This window comes from Tamandua tetradactyla, chromosome 14, assembly GCF_023851605.1.
Source record: "Tamandua tetradactyla isolate mTamTet1 chromosome 14, mTamTet1.pri, whole genome shotgun sequence".
NCBI classification, from domain to species: Eukaryota; Metazoa; Chordata; class Mammalia; order Pilosa; family Myrmecophagidae; genus Tamandua; species Tamandua tetradactyla.
In genome coordinates, this window is record NC_135340.1 from 79,058,472 (window position 1) to 79,084,223 (window position 25,752).

Sequence of the window (25,752 nt, forward strand, 5' to 3'; positions counted from 1 at the left end):
TTTTATTCACTGTTGAAATCACTCTGGGATCTATCAGGCCATCACTCTGTACAAACCTACAAACTCTCATGCCCTACTCAAGGTTCCATGTACTTATGGTGTTCAATTAAACTGTCCACATAATTTATATTAGGAAACCGGCATAGTACCTTAAATATATCATACCACTGCCTTCTTGCCTTCCTAGTTTCTGATGAGAAATAGGAACTTAGACTTATTGCAGTTTTCTTGTATATGAAAAATCACTTTTCTCTTACTGCTTCCAGGATTCTCACCTTATCTTTGGATATGACATTCTGATTAGTTTGTGTCTCAGATTAGGTCTCAGGATTTATTCTGTTTGGAGTACTTTGTGCTTCTTTAATAAAACTTGGGAAATATTCAGCCATTATTTCCTCAGATATTCTTTCTGCCCTGTTTTCCTTCTTGGACACCCATGACATGTATGTTTGTACTTCATGCTGTTATTTCAGTCCCTGAGACCCTGCTTAATTTTTCCCATTTTTTTTCTATCTATTCTTCCATCTGTAAGATTTTAATTGTCCTGTCTTCTAGGTCTTCTGATCCTTTCTTCTGCTTGTTCAGAAATGCTCTTGAATGCCTCTAGTGTGCTTTTAGTTTCGTCTATTGTCCTTTTCATACCCATCATTTCTGTTAGGTTTCTTTTTATACTTTCAAATTCTTCATGTTCACACATTATCTTCCTAATATCCTTCATCTCTTTAGCTAAATTTTCCTTTGTCCCCTTGAATTGATTTAGATTTATTTGAACATCTTTGAGTAGTTGCTCCAAATTTGGGGTTTTCTTTGAAGGTTTGATTTGTTCCTTTGACTGAACCATATCTTCCTGTTTCTTAAAATGGCTTGTAATTTTTTGCTGATGACTTTTTTAGTTTACTCTGGAAGTCATTTTCTATCTTTTGTTTAGAGATCAGCATTGTGTTGAGGCTCTTCTTTGACACTTGATTCAACTTATTTTCTACCTATAGAATACCCCATGTCTCATGGACCAGATTTTTCAAGTGCTTCTCTGTCTGATTCTTGCCCTGGATATACAGTAAAATTTTTGAGATTGCACTTTTTGTGCAATTTGTTTCACCTCCAGGAGAAAGCATCCTTCCCTCTGTTACTTCAAAAATGTTGATCTTTACATTTGTTTTTTATTTGATTCGACAGTTCTTAAATACTTCTTTCATTTTCTCTAGCTGCTTTCTCTTGGAGGGAAAATTCTGAGAGGAGGGTCACTTCAAAGAGAAATTTCCCAAGTCAGTATTTCCCAGTTAAAACAGTGCCACAGACCACAAAGGGGGCTAGACCAGTTCAAAAACACCCTGGGGAGGAGACCAAGAAAGACACCAGATGTCTCTTTGATGTTCCCCAAATGTGTACTTTCCTGGCCTGCCCAGTATATGGTGCTCTTCATCAAACTGATCACTGCATTCTTAAAGAGGTACTGTGCCTTTAAGTCTTCACCAATTCTGCCCCTGATGGGGATGGAGTTGAAACAGGGACTACTAAGCTGCTTTTATCCAGGTGGCTTTAAACCGTAGCTCAGAGCCAGGACCCAGCAATCTGAATTTGCTAATCAAAGCCACCATATTCAGTCCTTGGCCATGCCCACTCCCTCCCATTCTTGGGGAAGAAGACTTTTATGTCCCTTTCTGACAGCAGCAGACAGCCAGGGACAGGTAGCCTGCCACAAGAGTGGGGGATGAGTATCAGCTGCTGCAAGGAACCAGCTATTCACAGATCTTCACCACAGTTTATTGGTCTCTTCCTCCAGCTTCTCTGTGGATACTGTCCAGTTTTCTGGTCTCCAGATCCCCAGAACATTTGTTTCAGACAGTTCCTGGCTGTTTACTAGCTGCCCTGGAGTAAAGACTGAGTCCTGGAGGTCTCTACTCTGCTATCTTTTCTATTATCATATTTCATTTTTTTATTTGATACCTACTTAACTTCAATAGCATACAGTATACTAATCCTATACTTTTCCATCCCCATCTCTTTTTTTGTACTTCTTACTAGTTATATCTTTGTACATTATATATCCAAAACAGTAGATTTACCATTACTTGTTTTTGCATGTTAACACCTCCAGAAGCAAGTGGAGTTACATACCAAAAAAATACAATAGCAATGCATTTTAGTTATCCATATGCTTTCCTTTACCAGAGCTATTTATTTCTTTATGCCACTTTGATCAATATTTTCTTCAGTCTTAAGAAAGCATATAGCATTGCTTGTAGGGCAGGCCTACTGGTAATGAACTCCCTTAACTTCTGTTTATCTGCAAATTTCTTAATCTCTCCCTCATTTAAAAAAAATTTGTTTAATTCCCGACGCCCCCCACCACTGCCCCCCATTTTTGAAAGTCTCACCAGATGTTGGTTGGTAGTTGTTTTCTCCCAGTACGTAAAGTATTTCAACCTGGTTCCTTCTTGCCTCCATGGTTTCTGATGAGAAATCAACACTTAATCTAACTGGGACTCCTTTGTACATAATATGTTGCTTCTCTCTTATAGCATTCAGAACTTTCTCTTGTCCTTTACATTCGACAGTTTGACCGCCTTGTTTCCAGGAATATTTCTCTTCAATTTTGTTTGATGTTTGTTGCACTTCTTGGATGTGCATATTTACATATTCTGTTGATTATGAAATTTTCTGTTATTATTTCTTTTAATTCTCCTTCTCCTTTCCTTCCCCCTCTAAGACTCCCATAATGCCCACATTAGAATACCTGATGGTATCCCACAGGTCTCAGACTATTTTCACATTTAAGATTTTTTTTCTTCTTTCTGATCTTCAGCATGACTCATATTGATTGTCTTATCTTGGAGTTCACAGATTCTTTTTTCTGCCTAGACCCAGTCTGCTTTTGAAACCCTCCTGGCACTTTTTCATTTCAGTAATTTTGGTCTTCAACTCCGATAGTTCTGTTTGGTTCCTTCTAAAAATATCTCTCATTATTGAGTCTCATATTGTTCATTCATTATCCTCATAACCTGTAGTTCTTTCTCTATATTTTCCTTCCTTCCCTTGAGTATATTGAAGATCATTTTTTTGAGGTCTTTTTCTGGTATGTCCACAGTCTGGTGTTCTTCATTGATGTTTCCTGGATAAATTTTATCTGCTTCCTTTTGATGGGGCCTTGTTTTCTGTTTCTTTGTTTGTATTGCAGTCAAACAATTTAATATTTTAAAGTGTTAACTCTCGGATTATTTAGTCCCTGAGCTTGTTTATTTCTCGAGTTTGTATCAGCTAGTAACGTGATGGAGATTTCCTTGAGTGCCAGAAGCTAACAAAACCAAACACACCAATGCAAAAAACATCTTTCACAGTCTTTGCAAATTGGCTTTGCATTGTCTGGTGCTCTCTTTCAGCACCCACCCCTCCTGTCAGGGTCAACCCAAGATAAATATTTAATACAGATCCTCCCTGTCTCTTTTGAGTTGTGTCTAGTCCTGGGTTGCCCTGTTTAAAGGAATTTGAATAACCCCTCCATTCCTTAGGACACAGACCTTTTCCCTCTCCTGGCTGCTCCATAGCAAGACTTAAAGCAGATAAACCTTTGCCTCAGGCTGCCTGACTCACTTGTTTCTTACACTACTAAACTATTTTTTCCTGGAGGGCAAATTTGGGAAGGAGGTGTGAGTTAGAGAGGAGTTTCCTAGGTCAGTTTCTCCCAGATGGAAGAAGGCCAGGGACCTGGGAACACCTGCCAAGAGTGCCAGGAGCTTCTCCTATGACTCTTTGAAGCTGAGTTTTCTTGATTCAGCACTTGCCCAGTAAAATGCAGCCCTTCAACTGTTTTCTGTAGGTTTGAGGGAATGGAACTGTCTTTAAGACACCTCTGCCAGTTTTTCCTGAGGTAGGTGGCAACAATGCTGCCCTCAGAGCTGGACCCCCAGAAATCTGAAGTAGCTGACCAAATGCAGTGTTCAGCAGTTGGACACACACACCCAGATCTTGGGGAACTAAGTCTTTATATCCCACCCTGACACCAGCAAGCCATGCCAGGAGATAGGACTGAGGATGTCGCTTCTGCCTGCCATGAGATGGTGGATGGGTGATGGTAGCTGTTGCACTGGAAAGTGAAGTTCACTGGTATTTACTGATATTTACCAGCCTCTTCCTCTTACTCTTCCCAGATGCTGCAGTGTTCTATTAGACTCTGGAATTTCAAAATAGTTGATTCAGATGTTCCTATCTGTTAATAATTGTTCTGATGGAGAAGCTGCTTCCTAGAGCTTCCTCCTCCGCCACCTGCCCACAATCCCCACATTTGTCTTTGATTTTTATTTTTTATTATTAAGTTCTAATCAAATGACAGCTTGAATATAATTATGAATATAAAACAGTTCAGAGTAGCAGACTATCCAAGCCCAAAACCTGAAAAACAATTTTTAAACCACAAAAATATAATAGAGCATAGTAGAAAGAATAATTAAATTAATTGCGAATAGCTACTGAGTATTTTGAATATTTTGAATATTTACTTTGAATCAGTCACACTTTACATATACTAACCATTTATTTCGTGTAGGTGGCAGAGAAGGTAGGTTTGTTGAATGAATGAATCACTGCAAAGATGATTTTCTTAGATTCCTTGAAAGGCAAAAAATAATAATTAAAAATACATAAATTTTCACAATATTCCATTGTTCTCTTCCTTTCCACTCTCCTTCTCCAATGGGACCTCTCACTCCTGAAAGTTTAGACCTGTCAGCTAGACAGGGGACTAAAATACTCTCTCGAGGGTGGGAAGTAGGCAGACAGCAAGGCAGCCAACCCAGTGTAAAGCCTTTCCCTAGAGGAAATCTCTCCAGGCCCCTAACTTTTAAAATAGGTGAGCTCTGCAGCTCATCAAACAGGAAAAAAGACCAGCCCAAGGGGCCTAGGCATTTTTCAAAGCTGATAGAAAGCCAAGGTGAGGATAAATCCATCCTTAGCTAGAATCTGAAAGACCAGCCAGGAAAGTCAATTGCTAAGAGCTAGTGGTGGCCTGGCGGATAACCTTTCCTGGTGGAGGGGAGTGGGGAGAAGAACACTGTTACAAAGAATGAGGAGATAAACCCAGAGCTCAGAGAGTACAGCTAATGCTTTCATTTGGGAAAAACCATCACCAGATTCTTAGTTTGCACACGTGCTCTCACTTTTTCCCAGTACTGTTTTTTAAGCAAGAGTACCTCTCGGTAAAATGCTCCTGAATTTGCCTATGTGTATGAGTGGTTAAATGTGGCAAAATGTGAATGATAGTTGAGGGATCCCAATAGAGTGTCCATTTACCCACAGCCTTCAGCAGAGCGGGAGCCATTGCACAGATGTAGATGCATCTGTCCCCATGGTTCAGGAATGGGCAGTTATTAACATGAACGCCCCCTCTATGTATTTTTCTTCTTTTACTATGTGAGTTGTCCTCTGGCTACTCTCTGGAACTTCTGGAGACTCATTTTAAATAGATATATTCATTCAGCAAACACCTATCACATGGACTCCTCTCTCCCTGATTTTGAGCTAGAGAGATGCAGATTGAGTAAAATGCAATACATGCCCTGGAGGAGATCACAGGCTAGTGGGATTAGGTTAACTGGTGCTTGTTTTCCTTAGTCTTGGCCAGTATTTTTCACACAGTATTTCATAATCACCACCATTACAGGTAATTATTAGAAACACCTCCCAGTTCTTGCAGTAACAGGCTCCACCCAGACCTACTGACGTAGACCTGCATCTTTACCCACATCCTCGGTTGATTCTGCAGTGAGATCCTCAGTCTAGCCTGTTTCATAAAAGCATTTTCTTAAGTTGGTTGCCTTTGCTTGACGACAGTTGATATAAAGAACTAAGACTAGCCAACCACATGCAATAGGATTAGTCATCATCTTTAAAAGATTATTTTAGCAATCTTTCTTGTTTTAGAACCCACTCATTTTATTTAAAGGATAAATTAAAAATTAAGGCACTCCCATATTGAGTACAGATATAGAATTCCTTACATGTAATTTCTTTGGCTTGCTTTTCAGAGTGGTAGATGAAGCCTTCCCACTTCTGTTAGATTTATATTGTGAGTTCTTTCATATGGTATATTATCAGACTAAAACTACTAATGGCTTTGCTATGAAGATAACATCCATATGGATTCTTTCTTGTATGAGCTTTCTTATATTATCTGAAATAGTACTGATGACTAAAGGCACTGACTACCATATTGATTATAAACTTAGTGTTTCTTCAGTATCTCAGTTCTCTGGTGTGTTTAAAGGTTAAAGCTATGGGTGAAATCTCTTCCATATTCCAAACGTGTAGCATGAGCTCTCTCATTCCATCTAAGGTCAGGATGTTGACTGAGGGCTTGTCCACGTTGATGATATTCATAGGTTTCCTCTCAAGTTTGAATAATTTTATGTTTCTAAGGTTAGAAAAATTGAGCTCATCCCGTATAGATGACATTCTTATGGCTTCTGTCCACTGTGCATTCTCTCCTGTTGTCTGAGGGCAGACCTATGAGTAGGAAAGCGTTCCCACAAAGATGACCTTCATGGCGTTTCTGTCGAGTCTGAGTTCTTTCATATCGCCTGAGGTTAGAACAGTGACCGAAGACCTTCCCACACGTTCGGCACTCATAGGGTTTCTCTCCAGGCATGTGTTCTCTCATTGAGATTGGAATATTGACTGAAGATTTCCCTCATAGATGGCATTGATAGGGTTGATCTCCAGTGTGAGCTCTCTCATGTCACCTGAGGGTAGAACAATTATTGAAGGCTTTCCCACATGTATGACCTTCAAAGGGCTTCTCTCCTATTTTAACAATCTTAAAGGCTCTTTATGTGATTCAATTGTTGAAAAAAATTCAGGACTGAGGATTTCAGTGTTCTCAGTCTTCCCTCAACCAGAGATCTGGGAACCCTTTGTCATGTCAATATAATATCTCCACTAAAAGGGATCACAGGAGACCAACCCGTCTACCCGTGAAGATGAGTAGATGAGAACCAGAGCTCAGTGAGGGGCATCTGGCCCTGGCAGTTCGCGGTGCCCTGGGCCTCCTCATGGGAACTCTCTGTGTTCCTCATTCTCCCCAATCTTCCAACTACAGTGAGGATCGCTCTGTTAACAAATCCTGAATTTTAATCGTGATGCTTTTATTTAGGAAAGCCCTTCAAAGTCTTTCTCTCTCCTTTTATATAATATGGTTAGGCTTGTGTCCTTCTTTGCTTATCTTCCTACCCTTACTACCTCTCTCCCGGATTCCATTCTGCTGCTGGTGAGAAACCAACCTAATGGGGGAACACCAAGTCCCCTGGCCTTGGGGTGATTCCATTTATTCTTGGGCTAGAAGTTGTATGATGTGAGGTTCCATTAAGTATTGATATCTGTTTCCAGCAGGAGAGAGAGGGTGGTGGGCATTTATCCTTAGTGACAAACCTGGTATACAGAAGATACTAGCAGGCAGCTGCTGGCCTCCTTTGGGGCTCCACCCAAACTGCAGCATCTAAACTTTCCTCCTCCATCCTGGGGATCCCTGTTGCCATCACAAGCAGCTTTATTGAGCCTTTCCTGGAAAACTGTCCATTGGCTTCTCATCAGAGCATATGCCTCCCAAAGTTAAGACTTTCTTCTGTGTCCATTCTAAGGCATAGAGATGTTCTGGAAAGAAAAATAAATATTCATCAAAGAGCATTACAGCAGTTACCATCACAAGAAGAATCTGTGCATGTCAAAAATATTTCCAATTTTTTTTCAAGCAAGTGTTGATAAAATACCAAACAAACAAAAAACCCTCCAGGGCAACAGAAGATGTGAGAGAGGCCCTTCAAATCAGTCATAATGAGAGGATCTGTCAGATCCATCACAGAAAGCCTGTGAGTTCCCCAGTGACTTAATCTGTCACACAGTGACTTTCTTTTGCAGTGTGAATTTCCAGGAAAGCTCTTTATATTTCAAGATCATTTTATACACACACACACACACACACACACGCATGTCAGAGACTAATGTAATTTCTTTCGGATCTATGTATGAAAGAATCTTTTATACCAGAGAGTCTTGTAATGAGTCATTTTTTTTATTTCAGTAAGCAAATTCTGTACACCCCCAGCTCCACAGCCCACTCCTGCCCCCTATGATAAAGGAATTCAAAATGAATCTAGTAGAACTGAATCCAGCTCTGTCATGAATGCTCCTAAAGTAAGATGCTCTCTTAAATAAAGAATATACAACTTCTACCTCAAAACTTCCAAAATGCTGCCATTTTTCTTCGAACCCACTACAGGTGCACTGAAATTTTCTTTTGATGATAAAGTTTGTAAGAAATGAGATTGACATCTTTCATAATTTGAAATATAGCCATTAAGAATAGGAGATGAAAAAAGTTGTATCCATGTCTCTGATATTTCATAGGGACAGTTAGCAAGATGAATTTGAGCCTTGGCCACTGGAACTGTCTAGCCAAGTCCTTTCCCATTGATACCTTAAGGTGTAGTCCAAGGTAGTAAGACATGTTCATTTGGAGCCAAGAAACTTAGGTTTGATTTCTGATTCTTGCTAACACATAACCTTGAGCCCAATATCCACCTCCCTGAGCCCAAGTTTTCTCACAAGGCTAAAGACAAATTAGTATACAGGATTTTTTATGTATGTGTTAGAAATAAGTTAATGTATGGGGAAGTGCCTTAAAAGTTTTTTGGCACATAATAAGCACTACTTAAAACACATGACTCTCCCGGACTATCAATTCTTAATGCCTAAAAGGTATCAGCCACATCTTCAGCATCTCATGACCCAAGAAAATTGAACCACATTGACTTGGAGTCAAAGAACGTTAATGCTGGAGGGAACCTTGGGGACACCCCAAATTTTGATGCTCTCCCACCCAGCTTGGGACCACAGTCTTTACACTTGCTCCATCTGCTTCCCTTAGAGCTTCTCTTCAACTTCCCGAGTTACTTTGTCAGTGGCATAAGGGTGGTGTTGAATTTAGACTAGAGTCCAATGGGCTAGCACATACGCAGTGGTGTCCACTGATCTTACCAAGGTGAACCCATACCTCAGAGCTGCAGGCGACTGATGAGTCCCATCTTGACACCATGTTGCCTGGATTACTTTTTAATCCACCACTGGAATTTCAGTGGTGGGTATATAATTCTTTCCATGCTCAGCAACAGAAATACAAATGCTATTTTGCTTTTTGTTTTTCCCCAAGTAAATTAAGGCTTTTCACAAAAAATAGCCATCATTCTCCCTTTTAATGCATTTTTGAGCTTTAAGCTCCTAAAAGAATGTGCTTTTCCCCCACTCTTTTGATTTTGATTACTGATGCTGATGGGAACATTTGAGTATATTTTATTAGGTCTCTTTAAGGGTTCTTGTACAATAAAATAATATGTCTTAGAATTTCCGGTTTTTTAAATTTGTGTAAGGTATCAGTGCTAACTGCTTTCACCTTTTATAGAGTGGGAGGTGGGAAGTGGGCAGTGGATGGAAAAGGCATTTCCACCCAAAAGAATGGGCTGATGAACGGTCAGGTGACCAAACAGTAAGTAGTTTGGCAGAAAGAGCCCTTTGTGGGTAGGAATTGCACGTGACATTGTTTCCTTTTGATTATAGCAAGCAGATGAGACACTGGATTTTGAAGAACAGATCTTGGAAGCCGCTAAATCCATCGCTGCTGCCACCAGCGCCCTGGTCAAATCGGCCTCGGCCGCCCAGAGGGAGCTGGTAGCCCAAGGAAAGGTGGGTGAGCCCCACTAGGGTGGAACATTCAGTAGGGGGAGCCTCCTAGGGCTGAGGAAGAGATGTGGCAACTTCTGGCCTGATTGAGGACATGCACTGAATTGCCAGGCCTTGTCCCAACTAATTGAAAACTCTCTTTGCTTAAATCTGACAAATAGAACTAAGGGTTTGCTTCCAGGCCTCTCATCTGCTTCTTGTTAAGGAAAGCATTCCACTCTGAAAAGCGGTCAGGTCCCAAACAAGACAGTTATATTCCCACTGTACATGAGGCTGGTTAAAGACACAAACTGTCATATTTTCTGAGTGGACGACTGGGTTAGCACAGTACCCTGGGGCTTTGTGGTATTGTTTTCTAATCCCAAGTGGCTCCAATCATTGTTTAAGACTGGAAAGCTGAATGTTTTCCCACTGTACATACCATTTCCCTGAACCCGTTGGTCAAAGGGCTAGTCTGGTTTAAATATGAGATTTCTTAAATCCACTTCACCTCCAGTCACCCATTCCATCAGCATTAACATGGAAGCATAGTCCTTTTTTAACAGTCCAAAGGATTAAAGTACAGTAGACTAATCCTGGATATGGGAAGAACTTCCAATTTAAAATAGTCCATCTGTCCTGTTATTCCCATATAACATCAACCAACCCCATCCAAGCTGTCATGCAGAGAGCCTCTCAGACAAGAAACACTATAAATCTCGTTGGGGTGTAGGCCCAAGTTTTGATTGCAGAAATTTGATCACCATAATTAGTCACTTCTGTTTTATATGTGAAGGCTTTTGCTCCTAGTACACAAATAGGTTGAAAGTATTGTGTCTTGATCTAAGAACTCATAACACAGGTGGGAAGTTCTGCCAGATCAGTTCTGTCCATCTTCCTCCAGGAAGTCCCCCTGGCTTGTGAACTCAGCCAGTCTTGGTCCAAGTCACTAAGACTTTCTTAAACCATCATGTGTTTTTCAATATGGATATTTATATATCTCTGCAACTGCATGCAATCTGCCTCTTTACATGCCTCATTTATCCTCAGCAATACCTGCAGGCTGGCCTTGTCATTATTTCTCAGCGTGTACTTGTTGGCCAGCCAACAAATAGAGACCAAAAAAATGGATCATTGAGAAGAAAAGCCTACCTAACAATGTATTTCAGTGTCAATAAAGGATTTCTATATGCCAGTCACTATGCTGGGCACCAGAGAATCAAACTTGAATATGGCATAGTCCCAATCCTCCAAGAAACTTAAGTTTGAGCATTTAAAAAGTCCGTATAGGAGTGTCAGCTGAACTTGGGTGAACTATAGGATAATATGCAGGACCTTGGGATTTTTACCTGGCATTCAGCAAGCCCTGATATGCCTCAAGTTGCTGATGGAGGCCCAATTTCATATTCAAATTGAGATAGTCGCCTCTTAACCTCTCCAGCCACCTCCCACAAGTGTAAAGGTCTTTCCTCCTGTAGCAGCTCCCTCTAAGTCTGGAAAGAAAATGTTTCACATATAGCATGATCTCTAAATAGAAACAGAGATCTTCTTGCTTCAGGTCTCTTCTCACTCTACCCCTGACAAGATGGTCAGTTATTTCCTTAAGATAAGTGTCTGCACTCACATGGAGAGAGAAGCCCCACCCTTTTTAGCATCATCGGTCCAAAATGTCACATTGCAGCTCTCAGAGCCAGTAATCAGGAGTGATTTGAGTTTCCTTCAGTGCTTGCAAGGGGAGGCCACAATGGCTGTGGTGTTTCAAATGGAGATAAGTCCCCAGAGGAAGTGAGTGTGTATGAATAGCCCCAATCTCTTTTCCCAGACTCTTTGTGGCCCAGGTAGAACCAGCCAGGGTGTGCTGGTACAGTCTTTTGAGGTGGCCAGGGCCCCACATGGAAAGGGGGTACCATCCTGGGGCTGGTGCTGTCCGTGGCAGTCACCGGGCAGGTGGTGTGGCCCATCTGAGATGTTCCATCTCCTCTAGCTCCAGAGCAAGGTGCAGAGGCTGCAGACGGCCCTGGGCCTTCCGACTCTCTGTTCACATTCCCAACTCCACTCTCTAGGTCGGCTCCATCCCCGCCAATGCTGCAGATGATGGACAGTGGTCGCAGGGGCTGATTTCTGCTGTGAGTCGCCTTCTCCTTCATCCCCCTTTGCTTTTTGAATCCCTTGAGGGAGGCTCGGGCCCTGGGTCACTTCTCTGTTGACTGTCCCCAGGCCCGGATGGTAGCAGCAGCAACCAGCAGTCTCTGTGAGGCAGCCAATGCCTCCGTTCAGGGACATGCCAGTGAGGAGAAGCTCATCTCGTCAGCCAAGCAAGTCGCAGCTTCCACAGCTCAGCTGCTTGTGGCCTGCAAGGTGAAGGCCGACCAGGACTCAGAGGCAATGAGACGGCTACAGGTAATGGTCACTGATGCTGGTGGGAAAATACTCCTGTTGGAGCGGGTAAGTGTCTGTCGTCAGAGGGACAGTCTCACTTCCTTAGCATGACACACCTGGCCTTCCATCAGCCAACCCTGTCCCACTTTCCAGCCTCATCTTCTGCCACATGCTTCCATGCGTCATACACCTCCTGCCCCACCAAACTCACATTCTCCACATGTGCCTTCTAGACTCGTGGCCTAGGGGTTTCACTCAAGTCTTTGCTCCAGCCAAACTGGGCTGACCACTCCAGCCCACCCTAGCAAAGTCCTACTCATCCTTTGTGATCATTGCCAGGGCCACCTCTTCAGGGAAGCCCTCCTTGATGCCCAGGCTTCAGGTAGTCAGTCTCTCCTCTGTCCACCAGAGCCCCCGGTCAGACTGCTCATAAGAGTCCTGTCACCTGGCATCACCTCATGCACTTTGATATCTCTCCTATGCAAGGCTGAGAGCATCTTGGGCCCAGGTACCATACCTTCAGCTTCTTATCTCTCACACCTGACCCTCATTCAGTGTTTACTAAAGAATGGAATGAAAGGATAGAGAAATGTACATAAGACAATTGCTAAAGTTTTCCAGAGCTTAAAGAGCATGCTCACGAATGTGATAATCAAGACCTTCCCAGAGCATATGCTTTTTCCTGATTGCTTTAATGTTAAAAATATTATACATTACAACAAAGGAAAGGTTAAAAGAAAAAAATCACATAGCCTCAACATTTTCACACATCAAACGTTACCAGTTTTTTTCTCCTCCTTTCTTTAGCTATACACAAAGTCATATTTTCTAGTTGTAATCATAATGAGATACATTCTGCTTTTTTTCACTTAACATTTTATCATACGTATTTTTTCTCTTGGAGAAAAGGCTTCATAACTTCTCTGCGCAAAGCTAACTGGTCCATTCTTCATAAGTCTCATTTTTAGTGATTGCATGATGTTACATTAAGTGATTATGCCAGAATTTCTCTATAGTTTGGACATTGTGTTTATTTCCAATTTTCTGGATTTTCATCATAAGTATTATAATGCAGATTGTTTATGTTGTTAAACAATATTTTATATGTCAATGAATAAAATCATAAATGGCAGAAATGTATGCACAATTCCACAAAAACTAAACTCTAGTTTTACTTTCAAAGTTATTGAGTATGTTTCTGTTATTGTCTGACCCATCTCCCTCTTCTCCTTTGGACTCTCAGTGGGGAGGGAATTGAGGAGCAGCATGTTTGCTAATGTGTGGTTCATGGATTTGGGGAGTGCTTCTGAGGAAGATATTATGATTTAAGGGAGACCTGGGTTCAAGTCCTGCCTCTGCCATGTGTGTGGTACATGATATTATACAAATCATTCAAAACTTTTCAAGCCTTAGTTGTCTCATCTGTAAAATGGGTATAAAGAAATCTGTACTGCTACTTATGAGGATCAAATACGGTAAAGGATACAAAAGTGCTGTTATAAGCCCTAAAGATTTACACAGATGTAGCACAGCATTACTCTTGTTACCACTGTTACAGATTTAACTAGATGCTGTAATGTCCTGTCTGAGTCCCTTACAATGAGCCTTAGTAGCTCTTATAAGCTAGACCTGTGTTGGACCATAGACAAGTTACTTAACCTCAGTTTTCACATCTGAAAAGTGAACTAATGATTTCTGGCCCCATAAAGCTATTTTGAGGATAAGCATGTAATGGCACATGGTAAAGCAAGTGCTCAGGTAAAGCAAGTGCTTATTGTCCCCACTGGTCATGGCGGATCACATTTAGCTGGGCCGTTTAGCTTTGAACAGAGAAAATCCCAACTTTCTGATAGCTAACCTCCAGGCACAAGCCCTTGACTCCAAGTGGGGTTCGGCAAGACATACATGGGATTAATGAAACTTTGGCCAGAATTAGAAAATTCCAAATTCCAGGGAGAGAGAGCATGTTTCCAGAGCCACCCTCCATGTGCATTACCTTATTGGTAAGCCAGTGTGGGCCGTAGCACTTAATGAAGATCTAGACTTCTTACTGAAAAGCTTTTTTAAGCTGTTTTTAACAATTGCCCCATCCTGAAGCTGGAGTGTGTAACATAAAGCCCAGCTGGGATTCAAGGTCCTTGTTACTCTGAGACTCCTGACCCTCCCACACAGGAAGCTTCCTTGCTTCTCCTTTCATGGATGGCCTTTCATTCCTTTACAAAGTATTCATTGAGCACCTATTTGGGCAGCTCTAGTCCCAAAGATTCAAGTCACAGCCCCTGGCCTCCAGTTGCTCACTGTCTCGGAAGGACCCTGCACCCACAAGAGTGGTAAGGGCTGCAAAGAAGGAAGCCTGGGGGCACTGTAAGAGCACTGAGGTGGAGGGTTGGGTAAGGACAGCTTGGATAGGAAAAAGTGAAAAGCCAAGTCCTAAACTATGTGCTAAATTGGATCGGGGAGCAGGGAGAGGTTTCCTAAGCCAAGGAAGCGGCCCCTGGGGGTGTTTCTGTTAACACACTTATCGCATCGCTATAATGTGGCTCCTTGGGGGCCAAGAACCATAATTCATTCATCTACGAGCAAAACTGTGCTTGGCAAGTGGTAAATGCCAATGTTAGTAGAATCAATGGATAGAAGGACAGACTGCCACTCACTGGCTAGAGGGAATATCTGTCTTATCATTGAATGGTAAATTGACTCATGATCTCATGGAACTGTGCCTTCATGTCTGCTCTTGCCAGATCCAAATGGTTGTTTCTAATGATGTATTTGCACTTGTTCCCTCTCCAGGCAGCAGGAAATGCTGTGAAAAGAGCCTCAGACAATCTTGTTCGTGCAGCCCAGAAGGCAGCATTTGGCAAAGCTGATGATGATGATGTCGTAGTGAAAACAAAGTTTGTGGGGGGTATTGCTCAGGTGTGTGAATAAATTCAGTGTCTACTCCAAAATTGTATTATAATAAAGAGCCAAAATAACAATGGCTTAAATAAGATGGGTACAAGTGGTCTAGGTAGGGAAGTTTTGGTGATTCCTTCATGTCTGAGCCCCAGATACCATCTGCCTTATTGCTTCACTTTCCCTAACATGTCAGTCTTGGCCACCTTGTCTAAGTTGGCTCAATAACCACCTGTGCTTTCTGGCTAGCAGGAAGTTGGAAAGGAGGAGAGGAGGGTGTGATCTGAAGTTCCACACATCACTTACACTCATGTGCCATTGGCCAGCACTTAGACACATGGCCAGCCTGCCTGCAAAGGAGGCTGGAAAATGTAGTATTACTTTGGAGCAGTCCTGTGGCTAGCTAAAAATCTGGGATTCTATTATAGAAAAAGGGAAGACTAGAAATGGAAAATCTGCAATATTATAATTTAAATAAAATGATGCATTTGGAGCTGCTGCCCACTCCAGATATTTGACCCTACAGAGAAAACAAATGCTGGCCCTTCCTGAACTTTTATAGAAGTAGGTGGGATTCTGACATATGCAAGATTGCATTCTCATGCATGATAATGAGGAGATGCCAGGGAATCAGCCTTGCGGTTTTGGGTGTGTGTTAATGTGAATCAGTTATACAAAGTGGTTTTCTTATCAGCACCTGGAGTGCCTTTACCTAAGTTACATATCCTCCATGCCTTCTTAGCTCTTCCTTATCCGCTCTCTGTGTTTCTAAATGCTCTGGATATATATTTTCCCCAGAATATGTTTCTGGAAGCTCTCATTCCATGAGAAGTTCTACTGAGAAGGGGCTCTGATCAAATAAGTCTGGGAAATACTGTGCCCTCTATCCCACTGAGGAACATCACAAACTTGTTAACATACCCAAGCCTCTGACAAATCCCACAGGAAAGAAACCTGTTTCACTTTCTTGAAAACACACTTACTCTTTTCACACAATACCTATTCATTAGTATCCCATAGATCATCCCTTAGAAACATGAAATATGCATGAAGGCCATCGAGGAGTCAAGGGCACCAGCTTTGACTTCAGGCTTATCTGGACCATGTCCTCCTCTGCTAGCTGGTGACTGGGGCAGCGAACTCACATCTCTCAGCCTCAGGCTCCTCATTGGAAAGAGTAGATCTGTCCATTGGGCCTGCCTCACAGGGTTGCACGAAAATGATGAGATGACCACTGAAGGTATTCCTACACAGCCTGGAGCAGAACAGGTTCTCGGTAGATGTTTGCTATTAAACCAGGGGCCAGCAGTCAGCTTGTCTTCTTGAACCATCTGGTTCATTGGTCCCAAACCCCGAACCGGGGAGGGAGCCTGGTCTTCAGAGCTAAGAACGCTGTTCCCCATATACTGCTGTGACCCACTGTTGTGGAGGCGTGGGAGGGTGCTTTCCTAGAAAGGCTTAGATCTACCTTATAGCTTTTGTTTTCCAGATCATCGCTGCCCAGGAGGAAATGCTGAAGAAAGAGCGAGAACTAGAAGAAGCAAGGAAAAAACTGGCCCAGATCCGTCAGCAGCAGTATAAATTCCTGCCCACTGAGCTGAGGGAAGACGAGGGCTAAGGCCAGAGCCATGAAAGCAAGCTCCAGGGGGCAGCCCTGCAAGAACTGGACAGACTGTGTTCTGAGAGGTTGGACACTTACCTGGAAACCGCATCCTCCCCCCGAGGCAAGCCCAGAGCCCTGAGTGTTTGTTCTCACTCCTGTGTCCCGCCGGGCGTCGGCTGCATGATCGTGACGTCACACGGTACAGTGTCCCACCCACAGCTCTGCTGCCACCTCCCCCGTGCCTCACCGTATCTCAGGAGAGAGGGGCACACGTTTCATAGACTGTTACCAAAAAAAAGAGAAGTCAGTATTATGTCATCCTCAGACACTTACGCTTCTGTTGGTCCTTCTCTAGGCCTGCTCTTGGGCCTTCTTGTGAAAACTTAATTGGAAAAATATAATGGCTCGGGGAAAGTCATTGATGTCATAGACATTTATAGATATTCTTCTCCTTCTCAGGAGAAGATGGAAGTTGGAGTTGGACACAATTAATAAAAGCCAGAAACAAACCAGTGTGGACTCCAGGAGGGTGACTCAGTCCTCCTTCCATGTCTTGAGCTCTGAGTCACTCCAGCAGGTGAAGAATTACCGCCCTCATTTGCACACTTTCCTGCCTCAGTGTGTAAGCTCCTTGTACAATCTTCACACATCTTGTATTCTATGGCCCAGAAACTCAAACGGTTATTTTTTTTTTCCTTCATAAGCCAAAGGACAGAGGTGTGGGAGGCCTGCCAGGGCTTTGTGACCAGGGCCTGGAATAAAACATGTGGGCTCCTTATTTTATAGAGGCTGTTTCAGTTCCTACAAATTTACCCACACAAATCCATGTCCCCCAGATGGCAGTCAAGACAACATCCCTTTCTTAAAGCTTCCAAGGTGGGTTTCAGCTGGAATCCCTCGGTGACTCCATCTTCCAGGTCCTATCTTGGTTTCTCTTCTCTCAAAACGGTCAGAATTCAGGTCTAGAAGTCTTCTGTTTAAAAATCTGTCATCCATCCTCTCTCCCAAGATGGCCACTTACTCTAAGTTTTAATATTCCTAAATTAAATGTACCCTTTGGCCAAGGTAGTAATGCTCTTAACACACTTATAAGTGAAGACATCTGATATTAAGAGGTCATCTTATTGAATGCCACACTCCTGGAATTGTATACTTCCCACCCCTCTCCTTTTCTCTCTTTTCAGCAGTCTCTCCTTGGAATGGCATCTTAAGACCTTGAATTGCCTTTTTTCTGAGCCTTTATCCAAACAGTACAGTATATGAAAGATACAGAGCAGATTCTCATGCTGAGTAGCAGGTGTCTTTGAAAGTGTTCCTGGGGAAAGACGAGAGTTAGTATTAGGACGTACGTAGTTTTCAAAACGGCTGACTGTTGAAGGCACTCAGTCTCCTCTTCCCTGTGATACGTCATAACATCCCATCTCATTTCATCCACAGCATAGGTGCACAGTCCCACCCAGGAGGAAAGTGAGTGATTTGGTCCTCAAAAAGGGTCACCTTAGATCTCGCCCAATGACCCTCTTTGAGCAGACCCACACCTGTGTTATGGCTTTAAAGTATAGTTAAACTTTTGACAGTTTTGACAGATCTGTAAGTGCCACACAACTAGAATTTTTTCCAGCTTAGTAAAAAGTCAGAGGTAATACAGTCATGTGGAAAGCAAATGGAGAGAGTGTGTGAGGAGAGGGGATACCACCGAGACACTAACTGAAAACAAGGGGAGCTGGTGGAGCCCTGAACTCCCCAGGAAATGCTAACAAGCTTTGGCTCTCCTGTTAGTATAGCTAATACAACTTTTCATTTCCTGCCCTGCTAGGCTGAGTCCCCTTCTGACCTTAATGAAAATTCTCCCTGCCCTTTTGACTGGGGGTCACAAGGAAGAGCACAAGGTGCTTCCTGAAATGCTTACGCGTCAGACCCAGAGGCTCAGAATCAAGCTGTGTTTACGGCCTCATGTGAGGAGACTCTGGGGAGCTTCTCCATGGTCCACCCCACTCCACCCCTTCACCCTCTATTCTTCCAGGCTCTGCCCAAGGCAACTGCCCCTCCTGCCCTCCCACCTCTCCCCGTCACATCCTGGCATCCCGGGATCAAGTCAGGAGCCAGGCAGTGAGTTCACTTTCCCTGCCTCAGTTGTTAAAACCTCCACTGCATTTGATACCAGAAAATCCTCCAGAGACAAACCAAATGGAAAAGCCTGTCCTTTGCAACTTTAAAGAGCAGGCAAGCATGGAGCAAAGTTTATTTTTTTAGGACCTATATAAGTATCCTTGTGTCTGGAGTGTTCTTTTGCTAGGAGCTTTTGGTTCCCAGTTACCATCTGACATGATCCCGGTTTTTTGTCTGTGCGGTCCTCATCCAGTCTGCGTGTTTGTGTGTCTGGCCTATGGCTGACTTGATCTTTTCTCATTTCATTAAATGATTAAAAGGTATGGTTTGTCTGGGTGCTATTTAGTAGGTACTATGCAAGTGCAGCATTGAGGGGATTTCTGGTTCTTCATCAAAGGAAGATAATGCAGGTATGAGTCTGCATTTGGGGATCTGAGATTTCATTTCAGAGCATCTAGCAAGAGGATGGCTTTGGGGTATAAAAAGCCCCAGGCCTGGGGAAGCATAGAAATGCATCTCTCTTTCTGAAGGGGGCCCTCCTTACTGCCTGTCCCATAATGGAGAACTAGCATTTGGCTTTGAATCCTTGAGCAAATCTTTGTGCCCAGAAACTGTTATCTCTGATGGTCCAAAAAAGGAACCTGAACTGGACTTCGGAATAGCCCTGTGATTTGAGAATTGGGGTTTTGCTTGGCTCTGGCTTTCCAAATTCTTCAGAGGAGGACGCGAAAGCAGCCGCATGTGCTCTGTTTAAACTCTGCCATGTACACGGTCAGATGCTGCCCAGAGGCCAAGGCAAGCAGGCACCTTAAGTTGTCATTGCAGGCCTCTGGGTCAGCCACAGACACACTGCCCAGCCTGCCTGGGCCTTCAGGAATAAGCCACCTGGACCCCCAGCATGTTTTCATCATGAAAACCCCTTAGGAATTCTGATGAGGATTTTACTTGCTTTCTTTCTGGGTGTGGTATCAGTTAGTGAGTGCACAGGCTACCAAAGCCTGTTCCTAATTTACCGAAAACAATTACCAAAATTTGCCACCCCCCAAGTGAGTTGACCCCCACCTCCAAAATCATCCTAAGGCCAAAACCTCACAGGCCAGAGGGCGATGGTGGTGAACCTGGTCCACGCTCCCTGCAACTGGGAACTCGTTGGGGGCCTCTGTTTTCTCCTTGGCAGATGAGGGCCACCTCTTCTGGCTCTGAGGTTCTGACCTTAAGACCCGGCACAGGCCATCAGCATGCTCTATTCTTACCCACTGCAGTTCCTGCAGGACACATCTCCTCTGCTGACCGAGAGGATGGCTGCCCCTGAGAGTCTGTCAGAACCCAAGAAGTTCAGGGAAAATGTTCACTTGGGGCCAAGAGCTGCAGCCCCCAGAGAGGGGGAACCCAAAGGATCCTGAGGGCGGTACTGGTGGCTCAGGTTCCCCTCCCCACAGCCTCCAAGGGCTGCCTCCAGAGGTGGCCTCCGCTGGGAAATCTGTCTTCCCCAGGGTGTCGCCAAGTGTCACGTTTAAAATTTCCTGTGACTGCTGTTCCGTCTTGTACCCGGTATGTTATGTTTATAGGCATTGGGAATGGGTGTGTGACACAGCTTCTTTTGATTCATTTATTGAACAAACACTACCAAGAAGAAAAATCTGTTTCCTCTGTAAAAGAGTTTGGATTTTGCCTTCTTCTGAGCCACCTGCACCCCCTCCATTAAGCTCCAAGTAAGAGTCAATCTGTCAGTGTCTCCCCAACATTCTAGGATGCATGAAGCTGGGTTTCTCTCAGCTGCCTTCCCACCAAGATGCAAAATCCAGAAGGAAAGTTAAGCTCTGCCTCATGTCACAATGTCTTTACCCTGTTGATCTGGCCACTTAAATTATTTTTGTTTCTATTCACCAGAAATAAACTTTTAAAAGAATAAACGTGTGTGAAGGTCTGATGGGAATGGGAAGAGAGGAGAGTGTCTTTATGTGTGAGAAAAGTTCCACCTGGAGTACCAGCTCCATAGTTACCCAGACGTGTGTGAGAAGAGGAGACAGAGAGAGTGTGTGTGTGACAGAGGCAAAGCCATGGGGTACCACAGAATTCCGTATGGCTTTGCTGACATCAGAGGAGATTCAGAGGAGACATAAGCCTTGAGCAGGAAGAGGCAGTCATTTTCCTCTGAAAGAAGCGGCTTCATGGACAAGTAGCTCAGAAGGTTTTGGATTACGCATGTTACCTAACCTAAATCGGAATATTGCACAGCTAAATAAGGAAGCGTGTGTGTTCATCTCCAAACTTGATGTGGGACCTGACTGGGAAGAACAGAGAGGCCAGGTTCACCTCTGACAGCTGAGCAGAAAATGCACCTTCTAGGAATTGCCTCTCCCCCTCCTTCCTGAGGGGTCGGTACAGATTGCTTGGCCGGAAGTCCTTGTTTTGGGGAACTGGACTTGGAAACGGGTGGCATTTCTAATCTGCAAGAGAGGGGCACCAAGAATCACTATAGCAACCCACAGTGACAGTTTTCCTCTTCAAATAGTGGTTTCAGATCTCTAAGCCAATTGATAAATAAGTTTTTCATGTCTTTGACTTGAGACAAAAAAATGGGGTTGGGACTGAGCGAGGCTGGGGCAGAGACCAGGAGATGGTCGAGGGGGTGAATGCTCGCCCAGTCCTCAGCAGCCATGGAGAAGGTGGTGTGGCCTTGTACAAGGGGGCAAACAAGGCTCAGCACGGCACGGAAGTGGCAGACGTGGGGTTAAGGCAAAATCAGGTCAACCCAATGGCAAAGACCTAACTGAGCGCCCAACACCGACTGTGAAAAGGTCCCACTCCTGAGAGGGCTAATACACGGCTCCGGGCTGCTGGAGAAGAGGACAGAGCTGGAAAAGGGGGCAGGGGGAGGGGGAAAGGCTTCCCAGAGCAGGCGTTTGCCCTGAATCCTAATGAATACTTTCCCAGGCTGAGAAGGGCGGGGAGGACAGCAGGCGGCCTTCCAGGCGGTGGGAATCACATGTGCAGAGGCACGGGCTTATGACGGTGGAAGGCTGGGAGGGGCGGGGAACAATTCAGCGAAGCCAGGCCTTGGGATGTGTGGCATGGAGAAGAGGGCAGATGGAAACACACCATAAGGGGCCTTACGCCAGGCTCGTGGGGGGGGGGGGGGGGCGGGGGGGGTAAATTAACAGAGGAATCACTCCATGGGGCAATCAGAGGAGATATTGGGTCCTTGGAGCTTTCCCAGTCTGTACTAACAAAGGGAGTTAGTACTGCCACTAGGGAGTAAATCAGGCTCCACGCTGTTGTGGTGTAGAAGTTCAGAGCCAATCCACAGCCTCTCCAATGGTGAAGCACTACAGCAGGGGGAATTGTTCGGGAGGCAGGACAGGCTATTTCCAGAGGAGCTATGTTCTCTCTAGACAGCTAACAGTTATCGAATATCATGCAGTGTCCTTTTGACCCCCATTTAGTCTCTACCACAACCGTACAAAGCACAATGCACAGGCACTCTTATTATCCACATTTTATAGATAAGGAGACTGAGACACAGAGAGGTTAGGTAACTTGTCCAAGGCCACACAGCTAGCAAGTGGCAGAGCTGGGATCTGACCCAGGCAATTTGGCTCTCAACTGCTAAGTAAAGATCACTTAGGCCAGTGAGTGTCAAACTGTTGCAGCTCAAAAGTGATTCCTTGCCCAATACACTCAAAGTCCATCAGTGGACACCAGGATTTTGAGAAGAGAAAAAGTTTATTTAGCAAAGGCTGGCCTCGTGAAGACAGGAGAGCAGTCCTCAAATCTCTCTCCCCAGCTGGAAAACCTTTCAGTGTTTTATAGCATTCAGATCAAGGCAAGTAGGCTTGGATAATGAGCAAGGTGGTTTGAGATGACAAGGTCAGAGATAGTCTAATTACTGAGTATGTGCAGAGTGATTGCATGCTTAGGCTACTGCCACATCAGGCGCGCCAACTCTGATTAGAACTGGCCTGGTTCAGCAAGATAGTTAAGGAATTTGGGGTGTTTAGTTCTAGGCTGACTCATGTCAGTTCTGGGACTATGAGCAGGGCACCCGATTTCAGGGCTGCAAAATAAGGAAAAGGGATACAGATGGGGCTAGTCACAAGTTGTCTTGTTATTGCCCAGTTATAGTGCAGTTTCAAAACATAACATCAGCAAAACAAAACATCTGGGTTCAATGAGTGATTTTTACTTACTTATAATTAGACCAGTTTTCTCCTAGGTTAGTTTTCTTTTTAACTGCACATGTCTTTTCAGTTAAAGCCAATTAGGGTTGCTCTGCTTAAAGCTGTTAAAAATGTCAACTTATCTATGGGGTGTGTCGGTGGGGCTTTCAGAAATCAGAAAAAAAAAGAGAGAAATGGGTATTTTGCAACTTAGGGAGGGAGCTGTTTCGGAAAGTGATCGGGGTGGGGGTGGGGATACGAAAAACAGGTCAGGGTCCATTACAAAACCAGAGCTTCCAACTCCAGTTTGTTTCCAAAGCTCATGTTTTTAGCCAAAGTCTAGAGAGCCTGAGTCTGAGCCTGGAAGATTGGATAGAAATGAAGGAGGCAGAGTGGGAGCAGGGACTCTCAGAGCAGCAGGGACTCTCAGAGCAGCAGGGACTCTCAGAGCAGCGGGAACCACGCCTGGCCTGCACCTGGCACAGCCTGGGACAGCGGACGGACGTGCCAGAGGGGCTGCTGCTGGGCAAGGAAAGCCAGGGAGGAGGGGGGAGCATCCTTCAGGTCTCTGAACACAGCTAAGAAGCTTGTTCTTTATCCTGCAGGTTACAGAGCCTTGCTTTGCTTTATCCATCTGGTGTCTCCAAAATCCCGATTTCAGGATTTTTTTCTCAGACCACAACTGTATCCTGAGTCAAAAGCATCAGCACTCAAGGGTTACTGTAACAGTTCAGAGAAATTCGGTTGTGTGTGTGTATGTGTGTGTTCGAACCTCCTCCACCCAGAACAGAGCATGACTTCAGTGTTTTTGCTGCCTCAGCTCTCCCACGTGAGAGGTCCCTGGCCCCTGACCGCTGTGCCCAGGGCTGCCCTGGGTGCTGGGGGCTGGCACCTGGGAGGGAAGATGTCAGGACCTGAGTTCTGCAGCTGCTGCGAGTCTCCTGTCCGTCTGGACCTCTAGGGAGCTCTGCAGGTTTAAGTGCACAAAGAGAAGTTTAGTTCCTATAAGCCCAGAAAAAAAGAGAGAAATATTTTCTGGGCTCACCAGAAGCCTGACCATATTTTTAATGTGCCCTGAGTCTCAGGGTGGGCCAGCGTGGGAAGGGGCCTGCACACAGGTCCTCAGTCGTTTGCTCTATGACACCCTCATATAGGGAGGGGAGGGTTCCAGAGTTTCCAGGGGAGGACGGGGCAGTGTTCTCCCAGCTCCCCGGACTCCATGGGCCTGGAGAAAGATGGAGTAAAAGGCACAGTCCTTCCTTCCAAAGACCTCAGACTCCGCTGGGAAGACCGCTCTCCTGAAGGGGAGTGAGCGCCATGCAGGCTGCCCGCCACGTGCCTCAGGCTTGGAGCCCCCGAACCTCAGGCAGGGAGCAGGGCCGTGGCTGAGTTCTTGGGGCGCAAAGGCCTGGAGAGGAGGTGGGCTGGAGTCAACCCTCAAAGCACCGGAAACCATCAGGCTGGGCTGTCGAATGGGGGAAAGAACACTTCAGGCCGAGGTGTGAAGGCAGGAGGGAGGCAGAGGTAGGGAGAGAGGACCAGGAAGAGCGCTGCAAACGGTGGGATAAGTAAGTACAGAAGCTGTCAGCCCTCTGCAGACTTGGGGCTTCATCCAGACTGAAGGAGGGGACAGGGAAGCCAGGCTGAGATTCAGCAAACCCTCAAGCTGCCCGCCCTCCGCCTGGTGGCCTTCGTGTTCCCGGGAGCTCGCCTTCAGTTTCCCCAACGGATCAGGGAGTTTGATTTGGTTACCATGAAGCAACCTGACAGTCCCACCCTGTGGTTTGCATCCTTGAGGGACCCGTATATTCTGATTCGGTGGATCCTGACAAAGCAGTTTTTGCAATCACAGGCTATTCTTGGATTACATGGAGGAAAAGCCCTTTCTAATTGAGTCTGCTATCCTCATTGTAATCCATCCTGGGTGGGGTTTTTTGGTGTTTTTTTTTTTTTTTTTTTTTTGGAGGAGAGAAATCAATTTATTTTCCGTCATTACGTCTTACAAAAATAGAGAAGGAACAAATGAATAGTAAACAAGGGTACATTAAAAATAATTTAAATTTGTAAAGTTTTCCATGATATTAGGCTGATAACCCAAAGCACATATATGTCTGACCTTCAGAATAGGTTTTGTCCACTGGCCAAAGCCTGTGGTAAAATGAAGGTTTCCAACGTCTGCTCCCTTGCTCTTAACAAAACTTTTGAGTCTTCAAGAAAGGTAACGTATTTCTGGTGCTCCAGGGCTGTGCTGAGCTCCAGCAACTCGTGTGCAAAAGTGCTGTCCACCCCTCGGTCCGCAAGGAAACCCATTAGGTGGTCACACAAGGCCCAGTGCAGAGACTGTGTAATTAGTCTTTGCAGTCCGACTTGCCACTGGACTAAAAGCTCACTTCCCTGATGGAGGAAACATCACTCTTGCCTCCTCTTCTTGTCCAGCCTCATCCTCTGGATAATGACAGTCCATCACTCACAAAATTGGGAGTTGACATCAATTCAGCCTCTGGCTCTTCAGCCTGTGTCCCCCCCATCCCCCACATCCGGTGTGGGTAGGATGCTACTGCTAATGTTGAACGTGGCAGTGACCTTTTCCCCAGCAACTTTCCCCACCAGTTTAGCTCCAGTCCTGTTCACTTCCAGCTCTCAAACTCCAGACACCTTGGGGGAGGACTTCGTGCTTCTGGGTCTCCTGCTCTTCCTTATTCTCATCACTCAGGAATTCAGCAAAAGCTCTACCCCCTTCCGGATGCCGCGGCCGCAGGCGGGGTGCACAGCCGGGGGCTCGGGCTGCAGCGGCTGCAGGTGCGCGGCTGGGACGGCGCGGGGGCGGAGACCGCGGAGCCCAGGGCTCGGGGCTCGCGGCGCAGCAGAGGCAGCGCGGCGATTGTGACGCGACGGGGCGGCATC

The 25,752-nt window shown here is 44.9% G+C and overlaps 1 protein-coding gene and 1 pseudogene across 11 annotated transcripts in view; one reads left to right on the top strand and one right to left on the bottom strand.

The window, feature by feature from the left end:
- Positions 1-19,011, top strand: part of TLN2 (talin 2) — a 491,250-nt gene extending 472,239 nt beyond the window's left edge. For all 11 annotated transcript variants that reach the window (XM_077128095.1, XM_077128103.1, XM_077128097.1 and 8 more), the window contains 5 exons: positions 9,601-9,726; positions 11,766-11,828; positions 11,920-12,102; positions 14,872-14,997; positions 16,466-19,011. In XM_077128095.1, the coding sequence (XP_076984210.1) occupies positions 9,601-9,726; positions 11,766-11,828; positions 11,920-12,102; positions 14,872-14,997; positions 16,466-16,594 (627 nt within the window). In that variant the 3' untranslated portion in view covers positions 16,595-19,011. The remainder of the gene's footprint in view (positions 1-9,600; positions 9,727-11,765; positions 11,829-11,919; positions 12,103-14,871; positions 14,998-16,465) is intronic.
- Positions 19,012-24,320: 5,309 nt separating this feature from the next.
- On the bottom strand, positions 24,321-25,751 carry LOC143655478 (complement component 1 Q subcomponent-binding protein, mitochondrial pseudogene; annotated as a pseudogene).
- Position 25,752: the final 1 nt, after the last annotated feature.